The sequence below is a fragment of the Melitaea cinxia genome, chromosome 7 (assembly GCF_905220565.1).
Source record: "Melitaea cinxia chromosome 7, ilMelCinx1.1, whole genome shotgun sequence".
Taxonomy (NCBI): domain Eukaryota; kingdom Metazoa; phylum Arthropoda; class Insecta; order Lepidoptera; family Nymphalidae; genus Melitaea; species Melitaea cinxia.
In genome coordinates, this window is record NC_059400.1 from 6,052,497 (window position 1) to 6,076,408 (window position 23,912).

General features: G+C 32.3%; 2 protein-coding genes across 2 annotated transcripts; one reads left to right on the forward strand and one right to left on the reverse strand.

The window, feature by feature from the left end:
* Window positions 1–3,674: 3,674 nt before the first annotated feature.
* On the reverse strand, window positions 3,675–7,500 carry LOC123655128. The gene is made up of 5 exons (XM_045590964.1): window positions 6,756–7,500; window positions 5,235–6,438; window positions 4,387–4,906; window positions 3,753–3,875; window positions 3,675–3,680 (listed from the first exon to the last, which is right to left on the reverse strand). Exons 1-5 carry the CDS (start codon window positions 7,498–7,500, stop codon window positions 3,675–3,677), a joined length of 2,598 nt encoding a protein of 865 aa, XP_045446920.1.
* A 3,383-nt stretch (window positions 7,501–10,883) lies between these two features.
* Window positions 10,884–19,490, forward strand: LOC123655129 (xaa-Pro aminopeptidase 1-like; the record flags this gene model as incomplete). Its single annotated transcript, XM_045590965.1, has 11 exons — window positions 10,884–10,890; window positions 11,933–12,177; window positions 13,167–13,373; window positions 16,375–16,591; window positions 17,279–17,546; window positions 17,649–17,910; window positions 18,073–18,280; window positions 18,353–18,586; window positions 18,846–18,917; window positions 19,038–19,192; window positions 19,293–19,490. Coding segments are annotated over exons 1-11 (2,073 nt in total), but the record flags the coding sequence as incomplete, so codon positions are not given.
* Between the last annotated feature and the right edge of the window lie 4,422 nt (window positions 19,491–23,912).

Below are 23,912 nucleotides of genomic sequence, written 5' to 3' on the forward strand. Positions count from 1 at the left end.
TCATGTACTATGGCTATACAATGTCTAATGTATAGTCTAGTGATGACTGTTATTTTAATTGCGGTTTGCTATTATTATTATATCATTCGATAATTATTATATATTTTTATATATCATTGTAATAAATGACTAAACTTAAATTTATATTTTATAATAAGGAACTTCGTTCCTATCTGGTGTCCCACGACACCATACGGTTTTTTATTTTATTTTATACCGACTTACTAAAACAGATTCAAAACAGAATCAGAGATAATTAATTTCAATTCTAAATGGTTACACAAACGCATGCACACATAGGTACGCAACGGTACGCAATTCGACTACACCCTGCTATGAGGGCTATTTCACTGGTACTTCCCCAGTTAGACAGTTCCAGATTTTGAACAGAATATACCTCAGCAATATGGTCATGGTGACCTGGTTTTGTAACCATTTGCGTAAAGGTTATTTAAATTTTTAACAAAATTTACTTATACGTCCTGCTGTTAAAGTCTATTCGTTACTTATGTGCAGGCTAAACTTTATTAACAACCAGTGTAACAGGCTCTTAGGGAAGTTAATGTGTTCGAAGTAATGGTTTTGTTTCATCTGAAGAACTTTTACTGTTTTGGATTTTGAGACCACAACTTTTTAGCGCTCGGAGCTATTATATACTTAGTATTAAATCAACTATAACAACAAATGCTGCTAAAATTAAAACATATTACCTATGATTTTTATTTTATCACGTTCCTTTTGATTTTACCAACATGCTTGATTTAATCGCATCTAAAAGTTTGTTACCATATATAAACTATTAAACATGTAACTAGATAATTATTACATTTAATTTTAGGCCAGTCTGTGTTTATTAATGCCGACCTGTCTATGTGTATAACACGCCTTAGTTTCAAATGTAAACAACATAATTATTTAGAGCACACACCGCCACCAAAACACCCGACGCACGCGTACGAAGAAAGAGTACGTAGTAAGTATCATGTGTGACATTTATCTTTCTATATCTTTATGCTACCCTAGTACACGTAGCCCACATGTTCAACCCTTTCCGACACGTGTTCACCTCATTTGTTTTCTTCACAAAACGCTATTATAAATTTTATATAAAAAATACTTTTTAAAATTAAAATTTGTTATAGTAAATATAGACTATAGCTGTCATACCTAGCTAATATCTTTTATTAAAAAAAATAGGTTAAAACAAAAAGATTTTATTTCTGACATAATTATAACAAACCAAATAAAGTTTAAATAAAGAATAGCTTATTAAACATTATTATATAAATTTAAATAGGTTACAACTACAAAACTACATACAATAAAATTTAAATGACAATTTCTTCGTCGATCACATAATGAACACGCCTATAAAACGCAGTGACATGCGTCAAAGCTAACCACTTTACTAGGGATACAGTAAATGCAAGAGTTGCAGCTGGCATAATAACTCGTATTTCATAACCAGAAATTCTGAACCAACGGTGTTAACTCATAACGAATAAGCTGTTTCCTTTCCTCTCGTTAATTTTGTATGCACGTTATCTCCTTCAAACATTAACGCACAACAGTTAAAGTAGCTCTTAATGTATTGGTCGTTAGTTTGTGTATGTTGTTAAAAATAAATGATAAAAAATATAGTAAAATTAATCGATCATGAAAAAAAAAGGTTTTACGCACTAAATTATTGAAGAATCTTGCTAAATTTTAATTTATTTATTACACTTTTTACTATTTTATCTATGCTTATTTAAAATATGTGTAATGAAAAGCGTTCTGCTATTTGTAGTGAATTTTGCATATTATTAAATCGAACTATCAAATACCGCATAGCTTCATGTTTACACCACAATTACGCTATTGAATGAAATAAATAATTATCTTTAGGCAGGTATTGGCAAACTTCTCAACTAGGATCGTATAAATAGAAGAATAAGTTTTTGTTTTAATGTTCATTTACATTTACCTTCTCGCATGCGATAGAAACCTATTACCTATCGTTTTAGTACACTACCTTCTGTATATTTGAAGCTCCTAGTAAGTAGTACAATAATTTCAATTAAAACCAGTAGACACGACGAATGGGAAAGGTACTTGAATATTGTTTATTATTTATGTATTGACAAAGAAAGCTATAAACACACATTTTACGATGGTGAAATTAAAAAGATCAGATATGGACTTGCAGAGCTTCTTCTAGCTACCTAATTCTTTTATCTCATCATCACTAAACAGTATCAGCTAACTCACCCGTTCCTGTGTTTGTACTTCCATTAGAAGTAATTATATATTTATTATTAGTTAATTACATTTTTTTTTTTATTTTTCTATACGTACAATCTTTTCCGCTGCCCCTATAATTTTTCCCAGTCATCTTTAGCTTTTTTTACTGTTATTCAAAATATTTTTTTATGGTGTTGTGCTACTTTCCCCTATAAAATTTTAAAAATCTAACTTTATATATAGCAGATAGTATAAGTACTTACCATTACTAAGTTATCATATCGTACCCTAAAAAAATAATTTTTTGAAGTTTGGATTTTATTAGTAAGTAATCAAGGTCTTTTCAATGATAGTAAAATTACTTCTAAAACATCCTAATTGGGTACTATATATTTTTTTGTCCTCAATATGATAAAGAATATTCGTCTAGATATTTATATACTTTTTGTCTTATATAAAGAAGAATTTTTTATTACAGAATTATTTAACAAAATAACAAGTTCTTGAGTTGGTTTCTAGAATTTAAAACACTTACAACGTGCCCATCGCCTTTTCATACGCTACATATTGCGTTCTCCTAAACCAGTAGTAAATAGCAAGTAAAATATATTTATACCCTTAAATACATGCTTCATTCAAACTCCTACAACTAATAAGATCCAGAATTTTTAGAATAGGTATTGATAGAGTAGTCGATCTGAAACACTCAAAATCATAATCGCAAAGTACGTTCTGTGTGAAATATATTGTGACCTCTAGCACAAGACGCTTGGGGCGCACTCTACGCATCTCTTTTTCTCTCTAAAGCTTTTGAATGAATGAAAACTCTTGTTAAGTTATAAAGTCCTGGTAAAAAATGACGTCATGTGACGCAACAACAGGCACTCATTCATTCCCCCTCTGGTCGTCGTTTCTCGATTTTTTATCGTCATAATGAAGAAATAAGAAATTATTTATTTAGTTATTTATTTATTTATTTCAACTTTATTGCACACTTACAATAAGAACACAAAAGAAGAGAAAAGAAACATACTGAATAAAAAGCAAATACGTTCTTGTTGACCACTGTCACTTTCGCTCTCTTGAGCTAAGAAATCACTATTTCTTACAGACAATCCGTTTATAAACGAAACATGTGTAACATATAACAGGCACACGGTGCAATTTAAAACAATATACTATGTGTAAGACTCATATATACAATACACCAAAAACTATATTCACATATACATAAACGTAGACATGCATATATTTACATAATAATATGCATAAAAAATAATTATTTACTAAAAATTACTTATAAAAAATAAAATAAATAAAATAAATAAAAATAAAATAATAAAAATAGCCTTTATTTCTACTACTAATAAATTTCAATTATTGTTAGTACAAACATATGTATGTATGATATATATTAACCTAACCTAACCTATATATTGAAGCTATACAATTTATTCCTATACATATTTATAATATAACTTAATAAATATTAGTAATAGTCGCCTCTGCAGCGTAGGCCTCTCCCAAACCTTTCCATGTATCCCTTTCCCGTGCTTTCCGTGTCCATAGCGGTCCACATCTCTGGTTAAAGATATCTCTCCACCTTTTACTTGGTCTTCCTTTTTCCCTTGACCTGTCTCTTGGTATCCATTCTGTTAGGCGTTTTGTCCATCGGTTATTATTCATCCTACAGATGTGTCCTGCCCAATGCCACTTGAGCAGTCTTGTTCTTTTCCTTACGTCTATCATTTTTGTTTTATTCCTGATAATAAAGTTGCTAACCTTATCTAATAGTTTTAGACCAAGCATGCTTCTTTCCATTTTACGTTGACAGATAGTAATTTTTTCTTCGTCCATTTTTCTCAGTGACCATGTTTGGCAACCATATGTCAGGCATGGTAATATCACTATTTCGTACAGTTTTTTCTTTATACTTATATTAATATCATTGTTTTTCATTATTTCTTTCAATCCCCAGTATTTCTTCCACGCTAGAGTTATCCTTCTTTCTATTTCTTTTCCTGTATTATTTTTAAAAGATACTAGCTGTCCTAAATATATATATTCTTTAACATATTCAATTATTTCATTTTCTACTCTAATATCTTGAGGGACTCCATTGGTCAAGACTTTGGTTTTCGTCGTATTCATTAACAATCCCACCTTTTGACTTTCGATTGTTAGTTCATTTAACATACTTTCTAATTCGGTAGCACTTTCTGCGAATACCACAATGTCGTCCGCGAAACGCAAGTGGTTCAGCAGTTCTCCATCTATTTTTATTCCCTTTGATTCCCAATCTAGATTTCTGAAAATAGATTCGAGTACTGCTGAAAACAGTTTCGGTGAGAGGGGGTCTCCCTGCCTTACTCCTTTTTGTACGGGGAATTCGGTACCTTCACGTTCTAGGCGCACTTTAGCAAGACATTTTGTATATATATTTTTAATTAAGTTGACGTATTTCTGGTTGACACCTTGCTGTGTAAGTGATATCCATATAGCTTCAAAATGTAGAGAGTCAAATGCTTTTGTATAGTCTATAAAGCACATGTACAAAGTCTTGCCATATTCCTTCGCTTTTTCAATTACTTGTGTTACAACTTGTATATGGTCCATAGTCGAATAGCTTTTACGGAAACCTGCTTGTTCGCGCGGTTGGTGTTCTTCTAAAGTTCTTGTTATCCTACTTAATATGATTTTTGAAAAGATTTTGTATAAATTAGACATGAGACTGATTGGTCTATAGTTTCTTAGATCACTTCTATCCCCCTTTTTAAATAGTAATATGATTGTAGCTTTTGACCACTGGTCTGGTGTATTTTCGGTTCTAAGTATATTATTGAATAATACTTGAAGAGGTTTCAAAAGTACATCGGATAATGTTTTAAGGATTTCGTTGGTAATGTTGTCGCTTCCTGGGGTCTTGTCGTTTTTTTGGGATTTTATTGCGTGTTCGATTTCTGAAATCAAAATGATTGGTGTCTCCGCAGTGGAATCCTGCTCTATGATACTCGTTCGATTTTGTGGCTGGGAAGGAAAAGGTACTACCTGTGGCAGTGTAAAGCGTTTTGTAGAAGTATGTGGCTTCATTTATGATATCAGAACGTCGTGATTGAATAATTCCCTGTTTATTTTTCAACTTTCCTGTCCACTCTGACTTATCACTTAACTCTTTATAAGCTTTACGTACAGCCCCTGTCTTTTCTATGAATTTTTCGAAGGTACTTTGTAGTATTGCTTTTTTTTGCTGTAAAATATTTCTATTAATTTTTTTGCTTATTCTTGATATTTCGGATTTTACTTCTTTTGTTCTCTTTTTTGTATATAATTCTTTCCTCTGTTTTAAGAGAACTTCTGTTTCATCATTTATATATTTGTTTATATGTTTGTTTTTCCGTGGCAGTTGTTTCAAAAATTCTTGTAACACTATTTCTAGCTTGTCGTATTGGTTTTGTACCTGTACATGTGAATTAACAGCTTCCATGAATTTATTTCCCCAGTAGCTAGTGTCGTCCGCTGAAATAGTCAGTTGTTGCCTAGTGTAGTCAACGGATTTTATTTTTCTTCTTTTTGATTTTAAAGTTAATGATAGTTCGCATCTAATCATCCTGTGGTCAGTATTGAAGTTCAGGTTTTTTATTATATCAAATTTCCTTATACAGTTGGATTGATTTGTTAGTATGTAATCAATCTCGTTAAAATGCTGACTATTAGGGGATCGCCATGTCCATTTTTTGTGTGGTTTGCTTGGGAACATGCTGTTCATGAAGCAGTAATCATTTTCGACTGCGAATTGTACTAGTCTTTCGCCGTGAGAGCTTCTTTTCCCATATGAGTATTTACCTATATTTCTTCCTTCGTTTTGTTTAGCTTTTCCTATTTTTGCATTGAAATCACCAAGCAAAATTACATTTTTAGTGTGGATTGAGTCCAAGGCCGATTGCACTGTTTTATAAAAATATTCAATATCTTCTTTAGTGCTTTGCTCTGTAGGGGCGTATAATTGAACAAAAGACCAGGTAGAGTTGTGAGATGTTTGTATTTCTAGTAACGCTACACGGTCTGAAAAGCTTTTTATATTCAGTATATCATTCTTTAAATACTTTTTAATTAAGAATCCCACTCCATTTCTTCCTTTCGTCCCAGGTGTATGAAACAAAATAAAATCGGTGTGTTCTTCAATTGTTTCTTTTTCTCTTCTTGTTTCACATAAACCTATAATGTCCCATTTTATTGACTTAACAGCGTATCTTAACTCTTCAATTCTGCTGTCTAATAATAATGTTCTTACATTTATACTGGCTATATAGAGATTTCGTGATTTTTGTTTTTTGCTTGTGTTTATATTTTTATTGTTTTTGATTTGGTTTTGATCGTGGTTTAGGAGGCAGTGGTCTGACTTCTCCTCGGTGACCGGCCGGCTTGGAGAAGGTAGAGAGGTTAAAATTGCAGAGGCGCTAGTTAGTTTTTTTGAGTATCTTTCGCATTAACCGTTGGTGGTGCCTGTTCGTTAAGGTTCAGCTGCGACGGGCGTAAGAAGCTAGTTATAGTTTGTGATTTGTTTCTTTTAGTTATTTGTTTTGTCCTTTCGTTGCTGCTTTCTGTTCCCGTTTCCTTAAATGTTTCTTCAGGTGATATAGACATAAGACGTTTATTTTTGTTCCTTTCTGTGGGTGTACGGGTTTCAGATTCGCGTGTTTTTAGTGTCACAATTTTGTCGTAGCGTAAAATTACTCTTTTTCCTGACTCGCGCTCGCGTTTAAGGTCTTCTTGTAATTCTTTTCGTTTTTGCAACACGTTAGGCGGAAAATCTTCTTTTAGGTAAATATTTGCATCCTTCAGCGATTTTTTCTTCTTAAGTATCTCTATTTTCCTGCTTGTTGTTGTTATTGTGACAACTACTGGCCTGATTTTACCTGTGTTTTTTCCTATCCTATTAGCGTGTTCGATTTCCCATTTCTGGCAAGGTATTTTCATCTGGTTGTTGATAATATCTAACACTATGGAGAGTAAACTTTCATACCCTTTCTCTTTCTCTTCAATTCCAAAAAATATAACGTTTTTTCTTCTGAGTTGTTTATCTAAGATATCTATAGTTTTTTGTTGTTGTTCAATTTTTGTTTCCAACTCTTTATTTTTGGTTTCGAAAATGAGAAATTTTTCATCTATTTTGCTATTTATAAATTCTTTAATATTTAGTTCCATCTCTTTCATTTCTTGCTTATTCTTTGATATGTCATCTTGTATATTTTGTAAAATTTTTACGACTTCTTCCATTGTTTATGTACCACTAACGCCCTCTATTGGAAGCTGTTGTTGCGCAGGAGTTTTTATTATTGTTGCAGATATCTTCGCTACTCCCCGATAGATGGCGCTATTACGGTATCTTTAGATGGCGGTAATTTTTATTTTACCTTCCGTTTATATTTGAAATTATACTATAAACAAGATTTTCAAAACATACGGTTTTTCACACTTATCCTTCTCCTGGATTTCGCGTAACAGGTGTTGATGTTAGTCTTTATAAGTTATTTTCGTAAATTATTCCCCAGTCGAAGCGTTTCGTGCTGATTTAGATTTCGGTTGTTTTTTCGAATATTTCTTCGTGAATATCACATTTATCAAGCACATAACATTAGTCCGGTGAATTCACAACTTGTTTCACGTAATTATCACTTTTACTCTTCAATTTACAACTATTATATCATAAAAACAATTATTTATAACAGAGCCAATGTTAACACGAGCACAGATGCGCCCTCTCCCTCTCTAACAAACTAAAAATTACTTATACAAAACTTTAAAACTAGAACCTAAACAACTAAAACGACTATGCATAAGTTGAGACTAAAGTCTGAAGACAGAACGCGTGATTTTTAATAGGCACTTTTAATCATAATTTTTCTTGGATCGTTTTTATTTTTATTAAGTACCCTAAGCATATTTTTCATAATTATACACAACTACCTGTGCTAAGCGATTTCACCCGCGTAATTTCCGATGCATGCCGTGGGAATGTCGGGACAAAAAGTAGCCTATGTGTTAGTCTAGTTCTCCAGCTATCTACGTACCATGATTCGTTAAAATCAGTCCTCTAGTTTTTGCGTGAAAGCGTAACAAACATACATGCATCTTCACAAACTTTCGTATTTATAATACCTATTCCTGTTGTGAAATCTGAAATCTTAATAATAGTTTTCTCTTAGTACTAAACCCTATCACGGTTTCAGGTAAGGTGCAGGTTTTGTATTATTTTATGGATATCGAAAATTATTTATTTTACATAGGTACATACGTAATATTTTTGCAATAATATAAAATAACGTTATATAGATTTTTATAAGAAACTTATATTGTACACAATATTCCATTTTTTAAGCATTTGTATAATTTTTTAACCGACTTCAAAAAAGGAGGAGGTTATTGAATTCGACCGTATATATATTTTAATGTATGTTCGGGGATATCTTCGTCGTTTATGAACCGATTTTAATAATTCTTTTTTGTTGGAAAGGAGATATCCCTGGTGTGGTACCATGATAAGGAAACCACGATCTGATAATAGGATCCCAGAGAAATCGAGGGAAACTCAAAAATCCGCGTAACTTTTTGCTGGGTGTACCGATTTTGATAATTTTTAATTTAATCGAAAGCCGATATTTATCATGTAGTCAAATTTATTTTTCATCGAAATCTGATTACAACTTTTGGAGTAATCTTTGATAATCCGTATTTACTTGACTAATTTTTCGTCTACCTACGTATTACTTGTCGTAAGTCGATTTTTTTTTCGTTTGCCTGCAAACACAATTATTATTACATTAGTGTCCTCTTTTAAAATCATTATATCCTTTATCGCATTTAAAATAGCTTTCGTATTTCGAAGGGACTGTAAGTGCCGACAACCATCGTCCTACGCACTTTTTGCGCCCTTTTCGAAAGCGTTCATCTCTTACCGACCTATATTGTCCTAGTATAAAAAGGGGGCAAACCATTGTTTACAACGATGTCTTCGTTGGTCTTATTATCTATCCCAATCAGCCTTTATAATTTATATTCTCGTTTAGTTTTAATTAATTTTTATCTTAATTTATTTTTTGTCTTGGATCTATTTGTTTAGATGATCTTTATTATTTGTATGTCTTTAAAAAAATTATATATATTTGTTTATTTAGGTAATTATGACATTTTCTTTATTGATTTCTTACATTTTTTTAAATTTTAATAATAAAACAAACAAAGACATAATTATAGAACTAATTGAATCGAAGTATCTGCCCGATATAACAAGATGTTTAATGTCGCAAACCTGTTTGAATAAGTGATACATAATGGTAGGTATAATTCCAAGCAAAGTGAATGTCCGCTGCAATATGCAACGCTTCGGTCGTTGCGTTATCCTTGAGTAACCTATCCTTGCGCAGGACGACGCGATATAAACAACCTCTTATGTTAATTTGCTGCCCTGGTACTTCGCAGGATATTTTGTCCCTTTGGGAATGTTCTTCGAATATCCTAAGGGATAGAAAGTGAAAAAAAATTATAAGAATTTGTATAAACTGTACTTGTAATATAAAATGATGTTATTCATATCGTGTGACGATTTATTCTTTGTAAACATTTTTTTTTACACACGTATATGTCGCATTTTAATTATGTACATGTACAATACATAATGAATATACACTTTATTTATACAAAATATACATATTTACAATTCACATTTTATTAGTATGAATTTTATTTAGCCAAGTAGGTACCTAATAAAACAGCTGTCTTGTATTGCTTGTATGTATACTATTACTTATATTTATATACCTATCTCTTTTAATAATGCAATGTTGACAAACAATATTTAATTAAAAATATGCTTGGTCATTCTCATTACATTTTACAATTATTTCATCGACCTGTTTATTTCTTTTCTTACAATAAAAGGCTTATTCTAGTATTACACATATTTATAATTCAAAACTATTATTTACTGATATAATTAATATAAACTGCGTCTGCGTGGATAATTAGTTGATATAAAACTTCCATCCAGTAAGCTAAGCGACATCATAGCGACATAAGAAACTTTATGTCAAACATGACGCCTATTTTGAATATTTTGGCATAATAGAGTTGTTTAATAAAAATGATTACAAACCAATTTATTTTATATTTAAAACAATGGCTACAGCCATTATTTATTTAATATAATAACATCAGGCGTCATCTTATCGATGACAGGATAAATAATAATGTAAGGAAGAAGAAACCTCCTTACAATGTATACTTTCCTGTTAGTTTTTGACGTCATTCTAATTGTCTACATCCCTTAGCGTACCCCTTGAAAAGAGATGGCTAAAGAATAATCAATGAAATTTGTATCTTTTGACAACGTTATTTTAATCTCTAATGCACCAATAAACTAAAAACGGAAAATTAAGTTTATATGCGCTAAAACAACGCATATAAACTTAACCTTCCACAAAACATATCCGTGTTTTTCTTGTAAATAGTTCATTTACATTTTAAAAATCAACAACATATCAAAATTATACGAATCAAAAAAATCTTGTATAAAATTATACTCATGCAGTATTGATTAAGACATACAGACACACACACAATATGTAAATATTCTTACGTTCGTTTTTATATATCAGACTGACATGACCAGTAACGGCAAACTTTTATTAAAATTTTCAGTCTTTCGAGGGACTGCACATTTTCCCATCTTTAGAGGGACTGCACATTTTATCACATCGGAAAACATTTGTATGGAAAATGCAAAGCTAAATTAAAAACTTTTTTGCACTTCACCTAATATAATATATTTTTAGAAGTCACCAGTTTCAATAATCCATTACATAAATATTTTTATAAGTAAATTAATTTGACGACAAATTATTTATGGAATTAAATAAATTTGTAGTCCTATTATTAAAATACCTATCTATTAATAAAATAAAACCATTTGTACTTAACTACTAAGACATCATTTGATACCAATATATACTGACTGAAATACAAAAGAGAAGGAATAATCTGAATGGAGGGAGGGTGCTAGAACGAGAGACACAAACCCGCCCCTTCTTGTATCCTTGTTTCACGCATGAGCTTTTGAAAGCTTTACCTTATCAAGCTCCCACCTTGCACTGATCTCCTGGTACGTTCCCGCGCCAGGGCCGTCGTTGTCGCTAGCCGCTTTCTCCTTTTGACGAAACGTTTCAGAAAATAGACGAGCGAGATGAAGGTATTCTTTCGCTTTTTCGAAATCAAGATGAAGGTAGTCTTTTTGCGTTTTTATATTATAAAGTTTAAGAGTTTGTTTGCTTGAACGCGCTAATCTCAGAAACTATAGACCCGATATTAAAAATTATTATAGCGTTGAATAGCCCATTTATCGAAGGAAGCTATATTATAAACATCGCGCTACGCTTGAAAGGAAAAGGAGCATAATATTGCAATTCGAGGCCGGTAGTAGTGTGACAAACATACAAACAACGTTTCGTCTGTATTGTATGATTACGGCTGATAATTATTACTATAAATGTTCTCTATGTATAATAACACATACTACATTATTAACACTTAAATAAAAAGTAAGTTAAAGCGCTAATAGCGGTATAACTGAAAAAGTAAACACTTCATTAATAGTGTTCATAAGAATACTTTTTAACATTTTAATAAAAACTAATCGTATATCGTTTTGTTCCAGTATCCTTTGGTGTTCGTGTAACACCGACTACTACGTCAACCCTCGCCCCAACTACAACATCTAGCCAAGTGAGCCTGATCGTCAGCCAAGACCTACCAACAGCTCCGCCACCACAGATATGTGCTGACGCCAATAATCCCACTACACCCCTCGGCAAATTACGCAACGCTATGAGAAATACAAGCTATACACAAATGAATGCATTTCTAGATGCATTTATCGTTTTCTACAGCGATGAACATTTGGTAAGTCACTGTCATTTAGAAGAAGCAGGGACATTTGCTACAATATCAGAGAGTTTAGATGTCAACGAGAAACCGGATCGGATCGACAGTTAACAAAAAACCTTCTCTAACACGTTACAGTGAAGAACAGTGTCACAAAGTCTGGAAAGACAAAACAACTATTTGGTCTCCAAACACCTGACATCAATACATTACCTTGTCCTATATAAATATTTAACAACATAGCGAACATAACAATATGCAAAACAAAATATATTTACATCATAGGCATACCAAAATTATTCTAAGAGAATAAAACAATATTTTTTTTTGGAACGTAGTTCCTTACGGCTGGCTTGACATTTGGCTGGGCGACCGAACTGAGAAAAATGTGAGACTAAAACCGTAAGAAAAATATATAACGGAAGTGACGTAATATCAGTCACACGACTGTATAATATGACGTTTGTAAAACTAAAGTATTACTAGTAAACTTTTATTATTTATGTAATTTTATACTGTCGACAAAAATAAAGACACATGTTTTTTTATTTCACTTAATATTTTGAATTATTCTCACTTGAATTTCTTGGTACAGAGCCAAATACACATTTCAGTTATTCACATAAGATAATACTAGTTTTATTTATTCATCTTTAATGAACTTTTTTTGAAAGAACTCTTTTGAACTCTATTGATTACAAGTTCTATTAGATGTCAAAACACCATATCAAGTTTATTTTTTATTTTTTATTTTTTAAAATGATCGAAATCGGATCACCCAGTCAAAAGGTCTGAGGTAAAACACATACAAAAAATGCATGAAACTTGAGAACCTCCTCCTTTCTTGGAAGTCGGTTAAAAACACATGCGACTTGAGCACCTACTCCTTTCTTGGAAGTCAGTTAAAAACATATGCTAGTGAAACAGCGGTTCAGTGGCTAGTTATGTTACATATTTTTTCTGCGAGTCTTTTTTATTTATATGGATTGAACGCTATTGGTCTACAGAGTGAGGAGCCGTCCCCCGAAGAACGACGGCTAGAGTACATTAGCGGTTGGGACGGGGCCGGTACTGCGGCGGTACTTGCAGACGGCGCCGCCGCTGTGTGGGTGCCCGCAGGCGACGTGGCCCGTGCCCGTGCCGCTCTCTCCTGCGCCTGGACGATCCTTGATGCAGATGACCCCAGTCAGCCTACTATAGTTGAATGGATTGCTGTACGTTTACCCTTTACTAGATACCTTATAATCAACGTTATTTTACTCATGAAAAAAAAAATTTTTCGTATTTTTTTGTTCAATATACACCTGTATGAAGAACAATTAAAAAGTTTGTTTCGTGTTTGTATTAATCTCCGAAACTACGGATTCGAATTGATAAAGTCCTTTAGTGTTGGGTAGCCCACTGATTAAAGAAGGCAACATCAATATAATATTATTATTTTTTTGATAGCATAACATAAGCGATATGAAAATTTCTCTTCTCTCATCTAATGGTACATTTATATATACATAAAAATTTGACCTGAAATCTAGGCAACCGTTGATTAAATCCACTTTTTAACAAGGCAACCTCGCATTCCATATATGTATATGTAGTTTAGTTTCAAATTATATTAGATAAACTAGCTGTGTCACATGGTTTCACAAGCGTTAATTTAAAAAAAAATTCAATTCGAAACAGTGTTTCCTGAGATTAATGTGTTTAAACATACAAACAAATTTTTCTGCTCTATAATCAATCAATACATATAGTAAAAATGTGAATGTAATATGTTTGTGCACGCTTACCACAGAAACGGCTTATTGGATTTAGATGCGGTTGTCACTAATATGTTGTGATAAGCTTCACTTAACATTTAGTATTTATTTCATGTCAATCGGTTCATAAATAAAAAAGTTATGCCAATTTAAAGAATCACGTTGAATATGTAAATACCCAAACGACGGTGTTTATAATCCAAAATAAACCGAAAGAATGCTGTCCAAAGTCACTATTCCACGCGGACGAAGTCGTGGGCACAGCTGGTATTATTATATATTATGTATAAACGTTTGGTTATTTCATATCTATATCTGAGCGGTAGATATTCGGGTGCGGTACGCCGGTTTTCGGACAAAAAGTCTGATTTCCGGTATAATAATTGTGTTTGCTCGCAAACGAAAAAAAAAACCGACTTCAATTACATCGACACAGTAACACAACGTAGATCGACGACAAAATAGTCAAGCAACTACGCGTTATCAAAGATTACTCAAAAAGTAGTTATCAGATCTCGATAAAATTTATATGTGACCACATGATAAACATCAGCTTTCGATTAAATTAAAAATTATCAAAATCGGTACACCCCGTAAAAAGTTATTGCGGATTTTCGAGAGTTTCTCTCGATTTCTCTGGGATCCCATCATCAGATCCTGGTTTCCTTATCATGGTACCAAACTAGGGATATCCCCTTTCCAACAAAAAAAGAATAATCCAAATCGGTACATTCAGTAGAAAGTTATGCGGTATAATACAACGTAGGTCGACGAAAAAAGCATCAAGTAAAAACGCATTATTAGATATAACTCGAAAAGTAGTTGTTAGATCTCAAATAAATTTAAATGGGACCAATTGGCACACACCACCTTTCGATTAAAACAAAATTTGTCGAAATCGGTCTACCCGGTCAAAAGTTCTGATGTAACAAACATAAAAAAAAAAAAATACAGTCGAATTGAGAACCTCCTCCTTTTTTGGAAGTCGGTTAAAAAGAAGCTCCACAATCCCTATTCTCCTAGTGAAAGTCCCATAAAAATCGGGTGAATCGTTACGAAGATAAACCCGGCCAAACAAAAAAACAGACGGACAGACACAATTTTTTAAATCGTTTGCTTGTTTTAGTGTAGTTGAAATCACAGACGGACACTTTAATTTTTTTTATATGTATAAATATAGATGTAAGTTTACAGTAACAAAAAAAAAACGATTGTGCTTTAGACCACACGACTGAAGTAAAACTTACGAAACATAACTCTCTCTCTTTCTATCTTCACTAACTTATATCGCCCTCTCAACTTCCGTTCGCCTCGCCCGAGCACACTTTTCGATCAACACTCTCGTCACGCATTCACCAGCTTACTCTCCAAGTTAAACGTACGTAAAGAAGGTTTACTTCAATAATTTTAGATACAATATATTGTTTGAAAAACTATTTTTTTCTGAACTTTGAAAACTTAAAACCTTTGTTTTTTCTGTATTTTTTTTTTGGAGTTTACTCTTTAAGAAACGATATACGATGGGTCTTTGAAATCAATACGAAGAGTGAAATCGCGTAAAACGACTGACGCTGATGCATAGTGACGCTCAGGTTGACGTTTTACAGCTAGCTGCATAAAAATGTAAGCTATAAATATTTGATTGATTAATTGGTTTAATGGATTTCAGTTGTAGTAGTGGGGCACGGTTGATTCCGCCAATGTCATGAACAGTGGAGACTATAAATAATGTAGTATCAGCCAGCAGCATTAAAACACGATTTTTTAAATATAACTAGGTCTGCAAACAAACACTTGATGGTAAGTGATTATCGTAGCTTATAGACGCCTGCAACACCAGAAGTACGCAAGCGCGTTGCCGACCCTATCCTCAATCCCCCCCAGGAGCTCTGGTCACCTTACTCACCAACAGGAAAACAACACTGCTTGAAAACAGTGTTATTTCAGTGCGATCTTCTGTAAGGTCGACAACTACCCAAGTCGGGCTGCTCCCTACTTTGAGCTGGAAATTTCCTGCTGTGAAACCTACTCCTCCTCCTCCTACCTCAGAAAAACCCGCTTATCAGTTATAAACATCAACTAAATAAAGTACAAAACAGAACAGTTGACATTTGAGTAGAAATGTTTATATTATAATGTTTATATTTTATAAACAATAAAATTTATAAAATTGTTAACAATTAAATTAGAAGAATAAGAATTATATGAATTATTATTATTTCTATTAGTAGTAACCAATTATTAGTGTAATATAGTGTATTAGAAACCCAAAAACAAATTAAATATAATATTTAAATTATAATTTGATTCATTTATTGGACATTTTAATATTAAAACCATGAAAACCTTTCTTAAGAGTAAAGTCCAGTCTCGTGTCCAAGCTGACACCCACGCCATTTATAACACCCAGATACATAAGAAATTAAGAAACGATGCCACTCAGTATCTGTTAAAGCAGGAGCGTCCAGGGCGAAACGGTCGTATTGGAGGGGACGCGCGGCTCACATCCGTCGGCGAATGGCAAATTTTGTCAACAAACTTGCAGCGTGAAGGCTTGCAGCTCGTGCACATACCGACACTGGTCGATCAGCTGTGGAATGAAGAGACTGACCCGTTGAAACGACGGCCAGAGTTCTCTCGAATAGTAGCCAACTTACACAAGATGGAATATACAGGTCTGCTTAAAAATAATTTATGATATTGTTACTCTTATCACTATGATGAATGACAGAATTCATATTTTTATTTCTTTTTATTACTGGGTACGGTGTGTACTGGTTATACATACTAGATAAGCTTAGATCGTATGTTTAAAAATAATTTGCAATTTAGAATTAATATTACAATTTATTTTATAGTAAATATAATTCAATAAATATTTTCTTAAAATGAAACCAATTGCCAGAAAGGACTTTTTTTTTAGAGAGAGGAGCTAAATGTTTAAAAAGGCACCTTTTATCCATTTCTGGCAGGTTGTATATGATTTTTACTCACTAAAACCCTCCTCTCTTTCTTTAGTAACTAACACCCCGGAACCGCGTTAGCATTACTTCAAGGTGTTTGCTACTCCATCCTGCCGGTTTTATAACGGCATGTCCCCCGGTTCCTATTCTTCCTCTTTTTTCTTCTCCTGCATTACCACTCTCACATTCTCCTTTTGCCAATTGTCACTCGTCGCCATAATCCATGGAATGACTATGACTATGTACCAGAAAGGACTTATTTCCCAACAAATATCACAAGTTAATTAGAAGTAGTATAATAACATGAAGAAAAATATACTAGAATTGACCTTTTTTTTCCAGTTGAAGGAGTGTTGATTTGCTTATATATATATTATTTAATGTAAACGCGATATACAGGTGTGACCTGGCGTGAGAAAGTGTTGGCAGTTCGCAATGAGTTACGATTGATGGGTGCGGACGCGATGGTGGTGACCGCATTAGACGAGGTGGCGTGGCTTCTCAACATTCGCGGGAAGGATAACCCTTATGCACCACTTCTGAAGGCATTCGTTATCATTAGCATCAAAGACGTACGTGTGTACGCACCGCCCGGAAAACTTTCCATGCCAGTTCGAGAAATACTGGCTGTGTACAACTGTTTTGCGACTTCGAATAACTGTACAAGGTAATCGAAATTTATTTCAAGATTTATCACTAATTATTAAAATTTGGACTCATTATTGAATTTTTTTGGTTTATTATTTATTAAAATTATTTGTTATTAAAGGGTGAATGAATACACAACGATATACTCGGATCTACGACGAGCCACGGAATCTAAGATCCTCATACCAACTGCTGGAACTTTTCAAAGAGGTGCATCAGCTGCAATCGCTCAAAGTATTTCACAGTCGAAGAGGCTGTTTCAAATGTCTCCGATTATTTATTTAAAGGCTCAAAAGAATCAAGCGGAGATACAAGGAATGAGAAAAGCACACCTGCGTGATGCCGTCGCAATGTGTACGGTCATGTGTTATATGGAAAGTATGGTACGTTGTATATTTAAAAATATAAATAATAAGAAATTAACTTTATTTCAATAAAATAATTAATATAAGATTTAAATTAATCATCTTAAGATAATATACTTTTAATTTAAATTCAAACATTTTTTTTTGTCTGTCTTGGTTTAAATGTTATAAAAATTATAGGGAAAATCGAGTCTTTTCGAAAAAACTATAGCAATGAAAGTGGACCTAACTCGCGCAACTCAGGCCGGCTACGTCAGTCTTTCCATGCATACTCGCGTGGCGTTCGGCCCAAACGGCGCCGAACCGGAGTACAGGGCCACCAATGAAACAAATAGACGTATATTTCCTAATTCGACCTTGGTTATACAGTCTGGAGGGCAATATGACGGTATTATTTTTTAAAACTTAATTTATTTGAACTCGTTAAATATTTCAGTACTAATTACACACATTTCCCCAGAGGGTACCACCACAGTGACACGCACACTACACTACGGGACGCCGTTACGCGACGAACGCAAGGCGTACACGAGCGTGCTCCGCTCTCTGGCCGCGTTCGGCTCGCTGCAGACACCCGCCACTCTGCCCGCAGCGCACACCGACCCTGTCGTGCGGGCGCCGCTCTGGGCCCACAAGCAGGACTATATACAACCGACGGGACATGGCGTTGGAGCTGCTTTGAATCGAAGAGAAGGTAGCGAATCTAGACTACTTCTAATTCTACGGGACTTGCCGCGATTGTAATTTTGAAAGTCCCCATATTTCGGTGACGTAGCAGATACCATAGCCACGGGTTGACCGTAGAATATAATAAAATGTATATAAAATTGGACTATGTCAAGAGGCAAGATTATCACGTGTTCGAAACATAAATCTTTACGTAAGGGTTACGGGTTGAACCGCTGAAATCAAGAATAGCGTTACGAAATATATATTTTATTCGGTATTTTCAGATCCTGTTGTAATAGACTACAGACAAGATACTAACCTACATACATTTAGAGAAGGATACTTTATAACTATCGGTAATATTTTTTTTTTAACTTTCAGTTATTTTATTTTATTTTATTTATTTTTTGAGAAAACGATATTGCAAAAAAATCTTACCAGTCACTAATACGTACTCTTCCCTATTTAATCTTCAGAACCAGCGTGGTATGAGGCTAGAAAGTTCGGAGTGAAGTTAGGGAATGTTCTGGAAGTCGTACAGCGTCCTAATAATTACTTGGGTTTTCAAGAGGCTACGCTTATTCCTTTCGAACCTAAACTGATCGATAAAAATCTCCTTACCGAATACGAGGTAAGTTATAACCTGCTTTTCGATCTATTTACGTCTAATTGATTTGGCAAATATAATTCATCGTATAACTCGTATATAACTATATATAAATTTATCACAGATAAATTGGCTAAACACGTACAATGAACGCATAAGAAAAACTGTGGGACCGGAGCTTAACGACCAAGGTTTAACCGACGTCTACTACTGGATGATGAACAAAACTATTAAAGTGGAGTCACCTAGAGCCAAGAAACAAAACCAAAACTCCGCTACCACTAATAAAAATAAACAAATAACAGCTGTTGTTGTAACTGTTACTTTAATTTTTACTCACTATAACTATTACTAAATATATTCTGCAGTTTGTTTTATTTTGTTATTAACGATAATACTTTTATAAATATTAACTTATTTTTCCTTAATAAAAACTATAGCTTTTTATTGCCCTTTAGCAAAACAAACTCTTTGATTAATATTAATATTATATATAACAACAAATTTGTATTTTTTAGATCTATGTAAAGTCACGTATCATCATAGCCCACCATAAAATAAATTTATTGAAACGTTATTAAAATTAAAATCGTATTATATATGTGTCGCTTAACTTTTGTCTAGTTAATTACTAATGATTATTGGGAAGTAGACTTCTCGAGAAAAACACAATTTATTGTTGATCTTGTCCAAAGGAAGTCTAGCAACACAGTATGCCCCAAATGGTACATTCTCATAAATTTTAATTAGCATATTATTAAGAAAATTTAGCAAAATAAGTGTAATTTTTACTCTTTTGTTTTAATAACTTATAACTGTAGGAAACACCTAACTCATAAGACAGAATAAAACAAAAATGTATGCACTGATATCTGTACAAAGTTAAACTTGTTATTTATGTATTTTTGTGTTACCCACACTAACGTGCAACACGAATTCTAAACATTTTTTTTAAAATATCATATCAAAAATCCGTTAAACCGTTATTCGTTTAATTCGAAGAACCGAATATAAAATCATCATATCAAAAAATTTGTCCTAGTTTGAACTAGTGGGTACATGGTTCCATAGCTTAATTGACTAAAGCACCGACACGGTGAGTCGGAGATGCAGGTTCGATCCCCGCTGGAAGGGATTTTTGATATGATATTAAGAAATGTTTAAAATTAAACCTGTTTTACTAAATATCCAATATACATGTCTAAATATAATCAATCATAATATATGTATATGTGATATATACTTAGAAACATACATAAAAGCATTGACAGGTTAAAGTGCCTTAAATTCAGTTTGATTGTAGTTTAATCTTTAAGAGTTTTTAGAGATAATATAATTCAAATGTTAACAAGACATTAAAAAACTAAAAACCTTTAATTACTAAATTTTAATTACTTTACTATTATATACATATTTACGTGATTATTTTATTAAATTATGTTTAAGTAGTTGCGCTTTTATAACTGACTTTGACGTAAGTAAAAGCATAAGTAATAGATAGGTACGTACATAGTCTTATTACGTAAGTTACCACGCACCGAGTGCCTTATAAAATTGTAGAATGTATATTGCTTCTGTTAGTAATTATAGAATATATTAAGATTTAATACCTATGTAAATTGTATTATCTTCAACAAAGTATTATCGAATGTAGCAATATATATCGGTCCTCGTTTGTATAGCGACCTTATATCGTATAGCTGTAACAGCACCTATATATAAAATCGACTTATTTAATTTAATAGTTATTACACAGTCCTAGCTTTAAGATAGTAAATTGGGGCACTTCCCATCTTAGAAAAAAAACAGTGTTTTTAAATTACTGTACCTAATATCCCAAACTTACGCGATAGCTAGAATCGTAGTAACCTCGTAAATTAAATCCTCGCAAGTATGTAAGTAACGAATGGTTTCATGCTTGACGAATTCCGTTACAACAATATACAATAAATTTATGTAATAAGTATGCTTTTGATGATGAATGAATGATAATGAATTTTGAATAGACTATTATATTTTTTTGTTAATATTCTTTGAGAATTATATTCGTACAAAGATACCAAATTTGATTTATTTGTATTATATGAGACAGAAATATTAAGTAGATGTAGGTCAAGTATACAGGTAGTGTGAAACTTCTTTTCGCTTGCCTTAGTAATATTAATATTACATAAACGCAAAACTAATTTAATGCGTTCATGTATACGCTATGCTTCTAAATATGCATTATTATCATTATTATCTTACACATTATCGCTTATCCAAAAATGTCATCTCTCTCATTAAGTTTTAGTGTAATACGCAGAATATAATATCGTCGTAATTAAGTCGCAAAAGTAATTAACTTATTTTAGTTAATGTTATTATTAAGAGTAGTGTGGCTACTTAAGAATTGTCGACATATAAAACAGCTTAGATAGATTTAACTTTATCCTGATTTGATAATAATATAATGTTCTATGACTAAATATTATCCTCCTATGAAGGAGGCGGAAATCTTTTTTCCCAATTAATTACTAATACTTACACTTAGTTAATTGTGTCCCTTTGAACATTTATTATTAAAATTGATTTTCATCGTAACAATAATTATTAAAAAGGTTTTAATCTCTAATAACATGTAATTAATATTGCTTTACGCATTCCTTTTATATAACTTGCCCTAGTGCGAAGCCGAGCGAGACGCTAGTATCAAAAATGTAGATGCTTTGACAGTACGCGTCACTGCCTTAACCACATATCACTGTAAGCAAATTTTAAAAAATAAATAAAAAACTATATGTTAAACAAATGCCTTTTATTTATTTACATTGGTCCGTACAAATCACACTACATCAGGTTAATATGCAACAAATGTTTCAGTACGACACCTCGCAGTGTTCTTACCACACAATCGTTATAGAACATAACTTACAAAAATTAGAACTTAAGTGTCATCTAAAACTAAATGCGCGTGAGTCAATAGTAAAACAGTCATATTTACAACAAACTTTTTTGTTGCTTTTTTATACTGAGAAATTTCATAAAAAAAGATAACACTCATAAAAAAAATAATAACACTAAATGATGAATTTAAACTAAAACTTGTAATATTAATATGACATCATTTTTCAGTCTTCAAGCTACGCCTTTAGAACCTTCAAATAATAATTTGTTTATAATTTTTTATTTGTTTATAAATCCAATTATCAAATCAAATAAAATGGACTACCATGACATTTTTATGTATGTTTACTACATAATTATTAAGCTGGCAGCCTGTTATGTGATGTTTTCGTAAAACAATGGTAAATGTGGGAAGCATTCTCATTCTTTTGATACAAAACTTCTAGCGGATAATTTCTAATACAGTATAGTATATAAAAATATGTGCAGATAGATACATGGAGGATCCAGTAACAGTACGGGTATCCTCAAGGGAAACAAATCTACATAACATTCTTGATTGCTGTATGATATAAGAAGATAGTGTAAACTAGCGTAACAAACTATACTTTTTGAAATTTCTAACTTATCAATTCAAATTCGCCGTTGCAATAAGGTTCTATTTGCTTTTTCTCCACAAATGTAGTTACGCATTTTTACACTATTCCTAAAGATAATTATATAAAACTGACTACTGACTATTCAGTAATTTGGACGAATAATAATAATTACAGTCGGTAATATATTAGCTCATCGAATATTTATCCGTTATTTATTCGCAGAAACCTGTAATTATAAAATAAAATTCAGTTTTTTGGAGATTACTTTAAACATCTTTACATATTATATATGTTATAAAAATAGCTCTTAGGACATATTCTCTTACTCAACATTATTTAACGCAAAAGCGATCTGATCTTGTTAGGTATAGTGGTCATAGAATGTATGCTAATAGTAACTATGAACACATTATATAGAACAGCATATTACTCAGGCCACGTGTTATTACAATTATTTTACAATAATATATTATTTAGTAACGTATTTAAAGTTATTTTGGAAAGGCTCAGTTCTCTACAGTTGTGATTGTGTCATTATGATGTTATAATTATTTTACGATTGCGTGCTAGTGGCACTAAAATTTTATAACAAAGAAAGTAGTGTAATAAAAGTCACATTAAGCAATGGAGTACAATTGAAATTGCAGAATTCCTGAACATCGATATTGTATGTACGAATGATCAAAAGTCAAACATACATATATAATACTTATTATTCTTTATTATATTATTGATTTTTGGCGATTTAGGAATCGTATTAAAGGCGACGATTTATTTTGGCCTATAAGCGACAAAAATCTATTCATCGAAATATAGACAAAATTTTAAATTCGCGCTTATCTTAACTAACCGATGCTTTATATCTTAATAACAAAATAAATAATATAATATCTGTGACCAATTACCAAAAGAACAAGGCCGACTACAATTTTAATGTCTCGTGTCTTGACATATCATTCGCATTGTATTTTGCGCATTCGAACATGAGTATTTTTTTTAACTATTCTTTTCTATATTAAAATAAATATTTTAATTGACTATTATTGAAACAAAAAAAAATTAACTATACCTTAAAAGTCGGCGTAATCAACACTAAAGCATGAAACTAAAGTTCACATGACAGATAATTCAGAATTTTAAGTTTAATAAGCATTGTTTAGAAGAGTTCCTATTATTTTACATTATTACCAACATTGCAAGTGAACAAACCTTTTATAAACCAAGCATAAACAACAAATTTGAACAATAAAAAATTATTT